This window comes from Hippoglossus stenolepis, chromosome 19 (assembly GCF_022539355.2).
Source record: "Hippoglossus stenolepis isolate QCI-W04-F060 chromosome 19, HSTE1.2, whole genome shotgun sequence".
Taxonomy (NCBI): domain Eukaryota; kingdom Metazoa; phylum Chordata; class Actinopteri; order Pleuronectiformes; family Pleuronectidae; genus Hippoglossus; species Hippoglossus stenolepis.
Window position 1 is genome coordinate 1,858,110 of NC_061501.1, and position 13,164 is coordinate 1,871,273.

Here is a 13,164-nt window from a genome sequence, read left to right on the forward strand (position 1 = left end):
GCGCAATGACTCATGGGATAGGTTGGACCGGGAAGGATACACCTGGTGGAGCCTCTGTTGCTTGGGGTTGGAAGGACGCATTTGTCGGGGCCTTCGAATTGGGACAGTCTTGTCGCGCCCCTGCGAAGCAATCAGTCTTCAGATGCAGCCTCCATGCCAGGGACAGGCGGTTGTTGGAGGCATCGTGCTTTGTGTTCATTGGTCCGTCCCATCTCGAGGACACCTTGAGGGAATTTCTTCTTAGGTGGTACAAACGTTCACTTTGACTCAAGGATGAACTGATTCGATTTGGGTGGTACTGCTCCTTACAAAAATCATGTTTGTGTTGTGAATGCGATATCTCAGGAGCACCTGCAGGAAATCCTTTCACATTTAGGACAAATCAATCAATCAAATTCAATCAAATTTTATTTGTATAGCCCATATTCACAAATCACAATTTGTCTCATAGGGCTTTAACAAGGTGTGACATCCTCTGCCCTTAACTCTCAACAAGAGCAAGGACAAACTACTAAAAAACCCTTTTAACAGGGTAAAAAGAACGTATCAAGATCGGATGCCACTATAGTCCAAAGTCATTGTCCACTGCCGCCATCAGGATCCACCATCAGCTGACACCTCGGTCGTGGTTATTATCACGATCTCTGATATGCGATCCACCATCATAATCCACGATGTGGCCGCAGCCGGGCCCTGGATCTGCGGACGATAAGGCAAAGGGACTCCGGACAAATGATCACTTGGACTGATTCGATTTTGGTGGTTGAATATAAAAGTCACAGTGACCTCATATCCTAGTATGAAAACATTTTATGTAGAATGTAACGGCCCTGGAGGCAAACAACCGCAGTGCAGTAATTCCAATATATATTGTAATAATGGCTTTTCATAAAGATATCTTCATGAAGGGCATTTATACCATAGACTGTTTGATCTAATTAAAGTGAATACTTTATCTCTGATCTTATTGGTTGCATGAGTCATATGACTCCTATTTAAGCTTTAGGTCGTGTCTATATTCTAATAGGATGCAGAGATACCTCAAAAAGATATCCTCCCAAATAATATTCCGACAAAGTTTTGTTGAAAATCTATCCGTTCGCTGTCGACTTATTTTGTCCACACACACACACACACACACACACACACACACACACACACACACACACACACAAACAAACAAACAAACAAACAAACAAACAAACAAACAAACAAACAAACAAACAAACACCCTGCTTCTAGCTGAGCCGATGTGCAGGATATAAAATAAAAGGTTCAATAATAAAAACCAGAGAGAGGCCGACAGAGCTCCTTTGAGAGAAGTTTGAAAATGAGTTGTTCTTGTTCTTGTGTTTTCCAGATTGAAGCCTGCAGCAAAGAGGCCGAGAAGATCGATTCCCTCATCAACTATGGCAGCCCCACACTGGTCTCCCACGTTCCCCTCTCTGCCTTCCTCGCCTCCGAGATCAAGACCTCCTCCATCCATTCCTCCGCTGGTGCTCCGACTTCACCTCTGGCCCCCGGCATCTGCCTTCTCCTTGGCCTTCTCATCGCTGCAGCACCTGGCCTCCATCAGCTCTAAGTCCTTAGTACCCCCAGCCCCAGCCCCATCACCTATAGCTGCATGTCCCAAAGTACCCAACCTACCAACCCCCACCCCACCCTACCTTACCCCCCACCCCTCTCATAGGATGATAGGGGTGTCATGAGGTGAGTGTGTTTTGGCAGCGGCCGAGCAGGAAGAGGCTGCGGCGGCGTCTTTCGACAATCATTCCAATTTAGTCACCTGCGCGTCAAGCAATCAAGGTGGTGGAAAAGCTATTATTATGAAAAGCTTTTGTATGAACAGTATTATATTCAGTGGATGAGTTACTCGCTGGGTTTCCCTCCAGTGAAGTGTGCTTTAGCGTGTGTGTGTGTGTGTGTGTGTGTGTGTGTGTGTGTGTGTGTGTGTGTGTGTGTGTGTGTGTGTGTGTGTGTGTGTGTGTGTGTGTGTGTGTGTGTGTGTGTGTGTGTGTGTGTGTGTGTGTGTGTGTGTGTGTGTGTGTGTGTCTGACCTTTAAGAAGCATTTGACTTTATACCAGCAGTGTTTATCCATTAATCCCAGCAGCAAGCTCTCCTCGGGAAACTGTTAATGTCGGGATGTAAATATCATGACTCGCTCTGTCTTGTTCTGAGTGTGTGTGTGTGTGTGTCCAGTTGGATTTCAGAGACAGACAAGGACAAAACATCCCTGTCTGGCAGCACATCTGTCTGACAAATTACCCCAAATTCCCTTGGCCACACTTTCACACGCACTCAAACAAACTGATCTGTGTTACATCCAGACTTCTCTGTTACAGTGACACTTTCAAAGCCTCTGATGAATGGGAATGCACAGTCTGTACCCCACAGTGCATCGTGTATATACATGTGAGGTGTATGTGGACCTAGTGTTTGAACCTCTAACCTCAGCAGTGTTAGTGCCATGCTCATGGACTGAGCCAGCTCAGATGAAGCTAATCCAGCCTCCAAAGTCAGTTTACTGAACTGCTTGTCCCTAAACATGACCAGTTCAAATGCCAGTCAAAAAGTTTGGAAAGTAAGGGAGCCCAGTTTCTGCTCTGTTTCACACAGCAGTGTAGTGAAGCGGATCAGAGCTGAACTGATGATCCACGATTCAAAATCCATTTTACTTGATAACATGAAGCTTTTCTCCCCCAAAAAACCTGATAAGACTTTGTCCTGATGTGGTGCTCATAAAATATCTATAATAAATGCTACACACAACTTTCACACCTTGATGAATAAAGAGTATGAGTAAAAAAAGCAGTTTATAGTACATACAGATGTTATTCTGCATGGTAGCTGAAAATGTTCCGAGAATGTGTTCTCCATGCGTCACAAAATCCAATCCAGAAGTCTAATTTAGTGTTATATTGGTTTTTCTCCATATATAAAAAGATTTTTTGATCAATAGGTAATGTCCTTAAAACACAGGGGAAGCCTCCTTCCATTGAGAGTAATGTACACAACCAGCTACAGCATTATTTTCTCGATGAAAACCATTGGTCTCTATGTACAAGCTGCAGTGAGACAAGTGGGCGGGACCGTCAACAAAGTGCAGCTCACCAAAATCAATACTCACATAAATGGTCTCTTCCTGGTCAGGCTACAACCCTCAATTTGGAAAAAAAATATTCTTTCACATATTTTAGATTTTTTCATTTTTTATTATTAATAATCATTAATAATTCCACCCCTTTGGCGTGTAGGGTCACCAAAATCACAGCCGCCTGGAAACAGTTTGAAATCTGACTGTGTGCTTTGGAGTATGATTCTCCACCAACCCACTGTGGCACAAGTGAAGACAAGAGACACTGACATACCCTGACTTTCAGTCTAGTTGGTATTTGATCCTAATTCCCATCATGCCCCTTGACCGATCACAAAGACTTTTGATCAAAAAGTTATTATTGTCTGAACCTGACTTGTCTAACTAATCTTGATTGCATCACATATGAGGTCATTAGTTATTTCCTCAGACTAAACAAAGCTCTGGAGACACAGAGGACATTGAACAACTCTTTTCACAGTCAGACTGCTTCTACCTCCGAAGAGTCCGGATGGTGAATAGTCTCTTTTAATTGGCAGGGACATTCCAAATTAATGGTTTTGTCCTATGAAATGCGTGTAATTAATTCATATTAGAATATGAAATATTGTGCAGCAGAGAGCTCACAGGTGTATCAGGGAAACCGTGTTAGAGAGAATCTTATGAGCACCACTTCTGAAGGGTTCTGAGGACGAACGGCAGGTGAAGGCTCAGTTGTCGTGTTGGAGAATGGTCTGGATCATCGCTCCCTCTGTGTGAGGCCAGTAGCTCTGAACAGTATTAAAAGGGATGTTTTCTCTCTTTACATATGAACCAGAAGCCATTTAATAACAAAAGGACAATCAGCTAGTCACTACCCACAATCCACTTTGGGTAGAGAAGTTATTCCACAGTATGCCTTGCATATAGTGTCTTATATGAAGTAATAGTAAAAAAAAAGAAAATGCAATAACTTTATATTTGTTAAGAAATGTCTCTATATTTGATATGTTTTTGATATGGATTGAGATAATAATAATCTATGTGCCATGTTTTTTAAACAAATAGTTGCTATTCTTTATTGCATGATGACAATTATGAAGTGTTTTACTCCAGAATGTATTACAGTGTGTGTTGTCCCGTGTCTGTCTGTGTGTGTGTGTGTCTCTGCCTGTAAAGCACAATGTGTCCCATTGTCGAACAGTATTACTGTGCTGGGCAGCTCTGTAGCAGGGAACCCTTTCCACGGCTCCTCTATCTAGTATTATTATAATTATTATCATTATTAAAATAGATTGTTGTATTATTGTTGATGTACTCTGGAGCCAACAAGGATTTGCTCGCTTATTTCTGTGTTCACTTTGATTTCATGTCCTTTTGTGGGAAAAGCTTAAGATGTAAGAGTTCACACAGTCAAACTTTAAGACTTTGTTACAGAGTTTTTCTGCTCCTGATGAAACTGACAGAATCGTCAACATGTTGGGAAGTCGACTTCTTTACTCTCTTTCTTTGAGTGAGATGAAAAGATTGACATCACGAAACAGCTGCATCCTTCAAATTTCAATCCAAGGTTCAAATACACAATATATCTTGTTACAATAGTTTGAGGGTTTAGAGGCAGTTAGCTGTCGGAGCTCTAGCTTCACAATTATATTCATCCTCATGTGCATTAGCTCCATTAGTTGACTGGGTCACGTGTAAATCAGAAATCAAGGTTTCAAATATGCATTTAATGGCTAAACACAAAGTCATGATGAAACTAATTACATTTTTCTTTAAAGGCTGCAGCGACATGTTGCAGGCAAAGAAGCCAATGAAATATTTTATGAAGGAGCAGCATTGTTGTTTTACTCTTGTGAGTTGAGCGAGAAATCTACAGTATTACAGAGAAAGATTTTTAGGAATGTGAGACTATTTTTCATTTCTTACATTGCACAACAAATCTAACTTAAATAACAATAGTTAAAAAAAAATACTTTATTGTATGATCCAGCAATTAGCTACTATACCACTGCTGTATCCAGCACAGTAGAAGTGTCCATATTGAACCTAACCCCACACGTCGAGCATGTGACATACTAAGGGATCCCTCATGCTGAGTTTCAGCAACCTACCAAAAAGTCAGAGGTAGATTTAGATACATATTGACACCATTTGTAATTCAAGCAGTAAGCTCGTTGTGTTATGTTGTCAATAATGTGCAAATTGGCTTTGACATTATCAAGCTAGTTAACATTGAAAATGACTTGATTGCCGTTGTGTTTTGCGACGGAGAGAAGTGATTGGTTCTGGAGTCTTACAGGCCGATGAGCCAATCCCCAATAAAGAGCTGCAGACAAGCGGCGCACTGGTCCGGGGAGCGCACGCTTTCATGTAACCATCTATATATCTCACTACCAGAAAGAAAGAAAGTTCGATTTCCCAACATGTTAAACTCTTTCCAACTATATGATCACTTGTTATAAAGCTATCTCTGGAAGCCAAGCGAAGACTATTTTTTAGCATTAAGCCAATTTCTCCTGTCTTCCCATGTGATGTAAATGTAGTGTAATGGAGAGGAATTGAAGCGGTGGACTGTCCTGAGCATGTGAACCTGGAGGCCGGCTGGAGGCGTCGGCCCAGTCACTTCAGATGGTTTGTGTCATGACAACACTCAGGATTGTCGTCCCTCATATTGTGTTTGATTTCTCTTTTGTCTGTTCTCCCCTTTCATCACTTTGTTTGACTCTGTAAAAGTGCCATGAATTAAAAACTGAAAATTTGATTAAAAAAAAAGTCAGTGTGATGCTTATTTCCTGAAATATAAAAAAAAGGCAGTACCGCAACCAACAATGTGTTTTTGCAGTGTCTTTCATCAAAGCCTGTTGTGAGATTAAATCCTCGGCCTCATCACTGAAAAGCTTAAAGCTTTAACAATATTCAACAATTGAATCAGTTACACTTCAAAATGTTTACCCTAATCAATGCTGCTAAAACCTTTATCTTGATGTTCTCCTTTACACTTGACATCTATTGCACTTCTGTCCGTCCTGGGAGAGGGATCCCTCACATGTGGCTCTCTCTGAGGTTTCTACGTTCTTTTTACCCTGTTAAAGGGTTTTTAAGTAGTTTTCCCTTACTCTTGTTGAGGGTTAAGGGCAGAGGATGTCACACCTTGTTAAAGCCCTATGAGACAAATTGTGATTTGTGAATATGGGCTATACAAATAAAATTTGATTGATTGATTGATTGACTAATAGAATTGCATATTTGCCTGAAAGCTGAAAGAAACCAGGACATGTTTTTGTTTACTTGTAACAGACGCTCCCGCGGCCTCTCCCCAACTCAGAACTTTTCAGAATAGAAGGTGTGTGAAGTGTGACATTAATCTTTAATCCACCGAGATACAAACACAACCTGAGCGTACACAACAGTATGCAATACAATATACAATATATATTTATAACGTGCAGAGGACACTAATGTGCAAAATTACAGTTTAGTTAAAAAGAATGCAGTCATGATAGGTAGCACACAAGGATAACACAAGGGTTGCTAACCCAAACGTGGAATAATTACATCATTGCTCAAGTAGCCAGTCCTACAGAAGCATGTTTTATTACTATGCTGAGTTTTACATCAATCTTGCATCAGCTGAACTCTTGTGGTACTTCTGTAGATGTGTCTGGAGCTTGAAGGCCGGATCAGAGAACGCTGGCAGAGACGCTGAAAGTTAGTCAGAGCTGAAGGAGCTGAAAGAAAGTGTGATGTCAGTTGAGGATGAAAAGAACTCATTCATCAGGTTACTAAACAACAAGAGGTGGGAGTTCTTCTGTCTCCCACGGTTCTTCTTGAGTTTACGATGTGTTTGGGATGCATTTATTCTACAGTCTTGCAACATTGTGCTGTGTGGTATGTGATGCAGTATCTTGGAGACACTTTCCCTTCGGGACAATAAAGTCCGGTGTACCTGAGCTTATTTTTTAATGCAGAGCAGCAGCACGACATTCATGATTGTAGTTTTCATTTGAGTGGTGAAGAACATTTTACACGAGTAAATATAACATTACAAAACAACAGAGTAGAACTAGTTCCAACATGGAATGTAGGTTTTATAGATGTCAATCAATCAATCAAATGTGTATATGAAATGTACATTAATGAGACATTAATGTGATGAACACAGAGGAGATAGAGGAGGAAAGAGAGTTTCTGTGTGTCATGTGTCCCCTGAAGACAGCAGCAGGTCGGAACCAGCTCTGTCCTAAAGTCAAGGTTTTAGGCCGACTCCTCCACGTAGAGACGTTGTCTGTCCCCTGAACTGAGAGATGATTAAACAGCTGAAGGTTCTGGCTCCTACTCTACTAATGGAGACTTTGGTTCTATGAGCTGTTGAAGATATGATGGAGTCCTAACATTTAGGGCTTTGCAGCTGAGAAGGAGAATTTAAATTAAATATACTTAAATCTAAATGTGGCACACCTAAGATTCAGTCTGTTTATTTTCAATTTCTAACTAAATCTAGTCAATAGGACATTTCCTATAGTTTAGCATGGATATCATGTGACTGAAATCACATGACTTCATGGGGTTGATGTCACAGAAAGAACCCCCCCACACTTTATGAAATCTGATTGATAATGTGGGACATCATGCTTTGGTCATTTCATTTCTCTAAATGGGGGAAATATGCATTTAGGGACTTCCTGAAATGAAAATATAAACTAAAGAAATGTAGCACATGATCAGACAGGAGTTAATGGTAAATACAGTCTGTCCCTGTCTGATTTAAACTGACTGTCAGTTTGCTCTCTAGAACAGAGATGACCCCAGAACACAGAAGAGAGTCTGTAGGTCTGCAGCCATTTCAGCCAACATGTGGAGAAGACAATGGGCTGATCGATGATGAAGATGGTCTCTAACCTGCCAGGGCTGTTTGTTCCCTGAGTCGCCACCAATATAAACGGTCAATTATTCTTATTTTTGCTTGCTGTTGATTGATTTTTAGTATATTTTAAAAAAGAAAAGTGATACACCTTTAAAGGAAAGTTTGAAATGAATATTTCTTCATGTAGGCTCGGGTTCTTTATAAAAATATGACTTTTATATGTCACTGTGAATTCAAAACATTTCTATGGACAAAAAACATTTTCAGCTTACAAAGTGACCTGTGCTTGATGATCAAGCACAAAGAACACTAAACGCTGTGCCATGATTCCTCTGAGTATGATATTTCCTTCCTCTCTTCTGGTGTGGTTACTGAACATTTCAAAGATCACAGAAAGGTATAATATGTTGATCCAATATGTAAAACAGATATTGGAATAAGTCACAGAAATCAAAATTGCAAAAAATTTCCCAAAGTACCAGAATTAACCAAATAAAATTTATAATAATAGACATAATGCCTAACGCTAACTACATCACATTCCACCTGTGTGCATCAGATGCTCAGCAGCAAGTACACTGAATGTTCTGCAATGAAATCAAATTTTATAAAAATGCTACGACTGTCAAAACCTTACTATAGAAGTCAAATAATACTTTTCATCGTAAACTTTGCCGCTGCTCTTTCACAATAACTTGAAATAAAATGTTGTCTCACAGGCTAACGCCAGCAGAGCCCATCAGCAACATGGTCAGACAGTTATATAAACGATGAAAGATTGTGGTTTTAATTATTTACACTTGTTGAGTTTTCCATGGTTCTTTTAAGAAGCAGTGAGCTGCAGCCATCCAAACACAACAGTGTTGGTTACTGAGGCACAGTCACACAGCCCTTTCATCTATGTCACTCTCAGAATCCATTTAAAAGCTACAACAGAAGGCAACGATTTCAGTTGTCCTTACATTTGGTGCAAATATTCACTTGGACTTAAGGATGAACTGATCAGATTTTGGTGGCCAAAGGTCAAAGGTCACGGGGACATTTTTCCACCTTGTGAGGGTGATATCTCTGGAACGCCATCAAGAAGTCATTTCACTTTTTGCACAAACATTCAATTTGAGTCATGGATTAACTCACTTAATTTTAGAAGCCAAATGTCAAAGGTCACAGGGACCTAACAAAGTATATTTTTATGTTTTTCTTGGACGTGAGATTTTAAGATGAGCTTGAGGGATTGTCTTCAAATTTGGTACAAACATTCATTTGGACCCCAAGATGAACTGATTACATTTTGGTGGTCAAAGGTGAAAAGGCCAAGGTCACATGACCATGTGTTGTTTTGTACTCAATATATCAGAAATGCCCCAAGGGAACTTCATTACTCCTGGCACAGCATTCACTTAGACTCAAGGATGACCTGAATACAACACCTTGGGGGAGTTCTTTCACATTTGGCACAAACATTCACTTGATCTTGGATTTGATCTTGGTAGCACAAAGGTCAAGCTCGCGTGGCCTTTAAAAGTAACTTTGGGTTTTTCTTGAACATGATATCTTAAGATCAGCTTGAATGTCTCAAAATTTGGTAGAAACTTTAACTGAGACTCAAATATGAACCGATTTTGGTGCCTGGAGGTCAAAGGCCAAGGTCACAGTGACCTTACATTCCTCTGAATGTGACATATGACTGGGAATTTCACTACATCAGGCATAATTCTCTTGGATTCACTGATAATTGATTAGATTTCAGCAGTCAAAGGTCACGGGGGCCTCTTGAATATATCTCTGTGGGAGGGAATTTCTTCAACTTTGATCAGTCGTCTCTTGGACTCAAAGATAAAGTGATTATGTTTCAGTTGTCAAAGGTAAGAGTGACCTTAAATATGAATCTTGAAAAAAGTATGTCGAAATAAGTACACAGAAACTGCACTGGTTGGCAGAGGCATACAATAGCAGTGCTGTAATTTTTCGTCTTTTCGTTTTTTCATTTTTGCATCTGTCGCATGTTAGAAACATCATCAACACACCCACTCACTCGCGGTGAATCCTGTGGAGGATCTCCTGCTGTGTTCTCACATCGGCTCCACCGGACGTTCTGCAGACCTTTCAGGGGATGGCAGAGAAAGTCCAAAGAAGTTCTCACTCAGACATTTCTGCTCACACATACACCCTCTGGATGATCTCTGGAGTTCAGTGTATGTCTGGAAGCAGCTTTTCTAACGATGTGTTGCAGTTGTCTCATAACAGTAAGAGGCAACCACTGAAATTGATTGTCTTTAAAGCAGAGACATTTTTGACATTCAATGCGATAAAGACAAACTAGACGGCTGTGTTTGGAAGGCTGCAGAGTCCGAAAAGACCCATTCAAGTGTAAATAATTAAAACCCACAATCTTTCATCTTTTTTTTCAAAGCAAAGAAGTTTATATAACTGTCTGACCATGTTGCTGGCTTTAGCCTGCAAGAAAGTTTGATTCAATAAATGAAATACAAAGTATAAGCTATTGTTAAGTGACTTTTTCCCAGAACCTCTAGTCTTGATGCTGCGCTACGACAAACTGCTCGCAGACACTGTGTCTTTAGGAAAGAAAAAGAAATGTGTGTGAGTTGTTTAGAGAAATCAGTGAATCTTCTTGAGGTTTCCAAAGCTGGAAGCAACTTTGCTAACGCTGTGTTACAGTTGTCTCAAGAGGCCACCACTGGAATTGATTGTCTTTAAAGCAGAGATATTTTTGACATATAATGTGATAAAGATAAACTCGACTTCCATTAAATCATCTAATCTTCACTGTTTGTCATTGACTATTGACGATAATCAATTAAGCCTAAATAATACTATACAACAGCCGTCTACAAAGATAGATATGGTACTTATTACCATACTTATAGATGTGTGAAATTATTATTATTATTTACAGTGTAGTTGCCTTTAGATCATTTATGTTAAAATGAGTGTATGTGAACTGCAGATCGTTTTCTTGGTCTGAATCATGACAGAAAATCTAACAAGAACTCAAAAGAAGCTTGTTTATTGGACAGCATTTAAATACAGTGAATTTGAACCAGGTTTAACCATGTCCCAAGCGAAACGGTGAATTGTTTACCAGTAGAGCACAGTCCATGTTTGCAGAGATGATCCACACACTTACAGTCTGAAGCGAGGATGAAGTCCAGCAGACCTGCACCGACTGTGTCTCTAAAAATATCTGTTCAAAGTACAAAGTCAAATCATGTGGACATTACTACAATCTAGGGTTCGGGTTGTAATGGAAAATTCCACTGATCAATGTCTTACTGCTGTTTGGACTGTTTTCTGTGCACTTAGCAGATGCAACCTCAAGGTTCATGCCCTTACTTGGTAATTTCACCTCCTGTTGATCTTTATCTGTGCACCTGTGTGCTGGGTATGATTCCTCTTTCTGTAGCAGTGATGCCAGACAGCAGATGTTTCCTGTCTGCTTTCCGTTTTGTTTCCTGTTTATCACTTTGTATAAAAACCTTCCTTTCTAACTTCTCGTTGTTGCACTCTGAGCCATGTTGCTGACTGTGTAACCCTCTGCAGAGCTAATAATTAAACCTCTAAGACAACTCCGGTCTGAGAAACTCATTATTTCAAATCTCATGATAAATTTCCACGACAGTCCTCTTTTGTCTTTTGGAAAATCTGACGTTTCAGAGTAAAATCCAGTTTTGAACTGAAATTGTTACTTTGGTTGAGTCACTTTTCACTTCTAAAAAGATGTATTGTTGCCTTTCAGCTGCAGTATTGTCATTTACCCTCCTCTAAAACTTTGTGTCTGAGTTCTCTGACTTTATTGTAAAGTATGATCAAGTGATTATAGTTGATTATGTAGATGTTGCAACCTATTCCCCAGCAAGTGCTTTTGTTCGAGCTTTGAAGCTTTTTAGCCAATTTTTACTCGGTTATGACACTTAGCTCCACAAAATTGGATGATTATATCTCTGATCACTAATACATTATGATTAATACAACTTAACCTCTAACCATTTTAACCCAGAGGCGACCTTTAAAATGTCGACTCATTAACATCTCAGTACTGACGTGTCATATGTGCATCTGCTCTATTCTTACTTAGAGCTGCCTACTCCAATAATTCCATTCCCAAAAACACAATCCTGTTGGTCATCTCCTAAATAATTCAGTCTCCTTTAGTTGAGGATTGTTCAAAGTTATCCTTGAATATAATTCTCCTTTAATACATAATATCAACATAATTGGAACAGGTTGCAAAAAGAAATTCAATACAAATCCAGCTGAAGGTGAAAGCCTAGCGAATGACATGATCACGAAGTCATTCAAATTCATTTTATTTGTATAACGCCAACTCACAACAAACATCATCTCAAGGTACTTTACATAGTTAGGTCGAGACTTTGGTTGTGTGTTTTAATCATTGCGGTGATAATGGTGCTACACAAGCGGTGACATCTCAAAAATTGAAAAGCTCTCCAGCTGAGATTGTCTGCAATTAAATCAGAGCAAAGCTGAAGTTCAGGTTTTTTTCGCCCTTGATCAGGTTTTTACCATCGTCCTTCGACACCTTGGCTCATTAGCAATTGGTTTTTCACAAAAATCCATTTGGACTATGAGCTCAAAGTTGATAAAAGTCGAGACAGTTTTTCAGTCAGGCTTCTTTCACCTGAGCAAAATCCCAAAAATATCCCAGGCCCAGAGCACATCAGTAAACCATTATTGCCTTGTCGTGTGTTGTGATGTCATGTTAGGTCATCAACCTTCTCAGACCTTTACAGAAAATCGATATGAAGCGCCAGAGGGAAGAAAAACAGAAAAAGCATCATATGTCTCTTTTAACTCTGAACTGCTAGATGTTGGAATGTAACGATGCAGAACTCTCAAAGTGGAATCTCTGCCCGATAAAAGGAGATTATTGATGTCTCAGCTTCTGACAGAGCATCCAGCAACAAGCGTTTTTTTAACAGCCACTAATGCAGAAGCATCATTGATGTAAGATTACCTTGAATTCCACCAAAACAACAGGTAACGGGGCCGTTTGAATAAACATAAGCATTAGTCGGATAATACAGAGAGGGAGATGCTAATGCGGGGGTTACAGAGCAGCCCCACCCTGTCTGGATTTGCGAAGCAGCTTCTCTGAGAGTTAAACTGCACTTAATAGCTGGACCTTGAAGCAGGGTTAGATCATCTTCTCCTGTCTGGTTTACAAGCTTCACGGCTGTAAAT

At 39.9% G+C, this 13,164-nt stretch overlaps 1 protein-coding gene across 1 annotated transcript in view; it reads left to right on the top strand.

Annotated features, from left to right (window-relative positions):
* reck (reversion-inducing-cysteine-rich protein with kazal motifs) overlaps positions 1–5,849 on the top strand; it is a 70,118-nt gene extending 64,269 nt beyond the window's left edge. The window contains exon 21 of the mRNA XM_035142315.2: positions 1,361–5,849. Coding sequence (XP_034998206.1) covers positions 1,361–1,582 — 222 coding nt within the window. The 3' untranslated portion in view covers positions 1,583–5,849. The remainder of the gene's footprint in view (positions 1–1,360) is intronic.
* Positions 5,850–13,164: the final 7,315 nt, after the last annotated feature.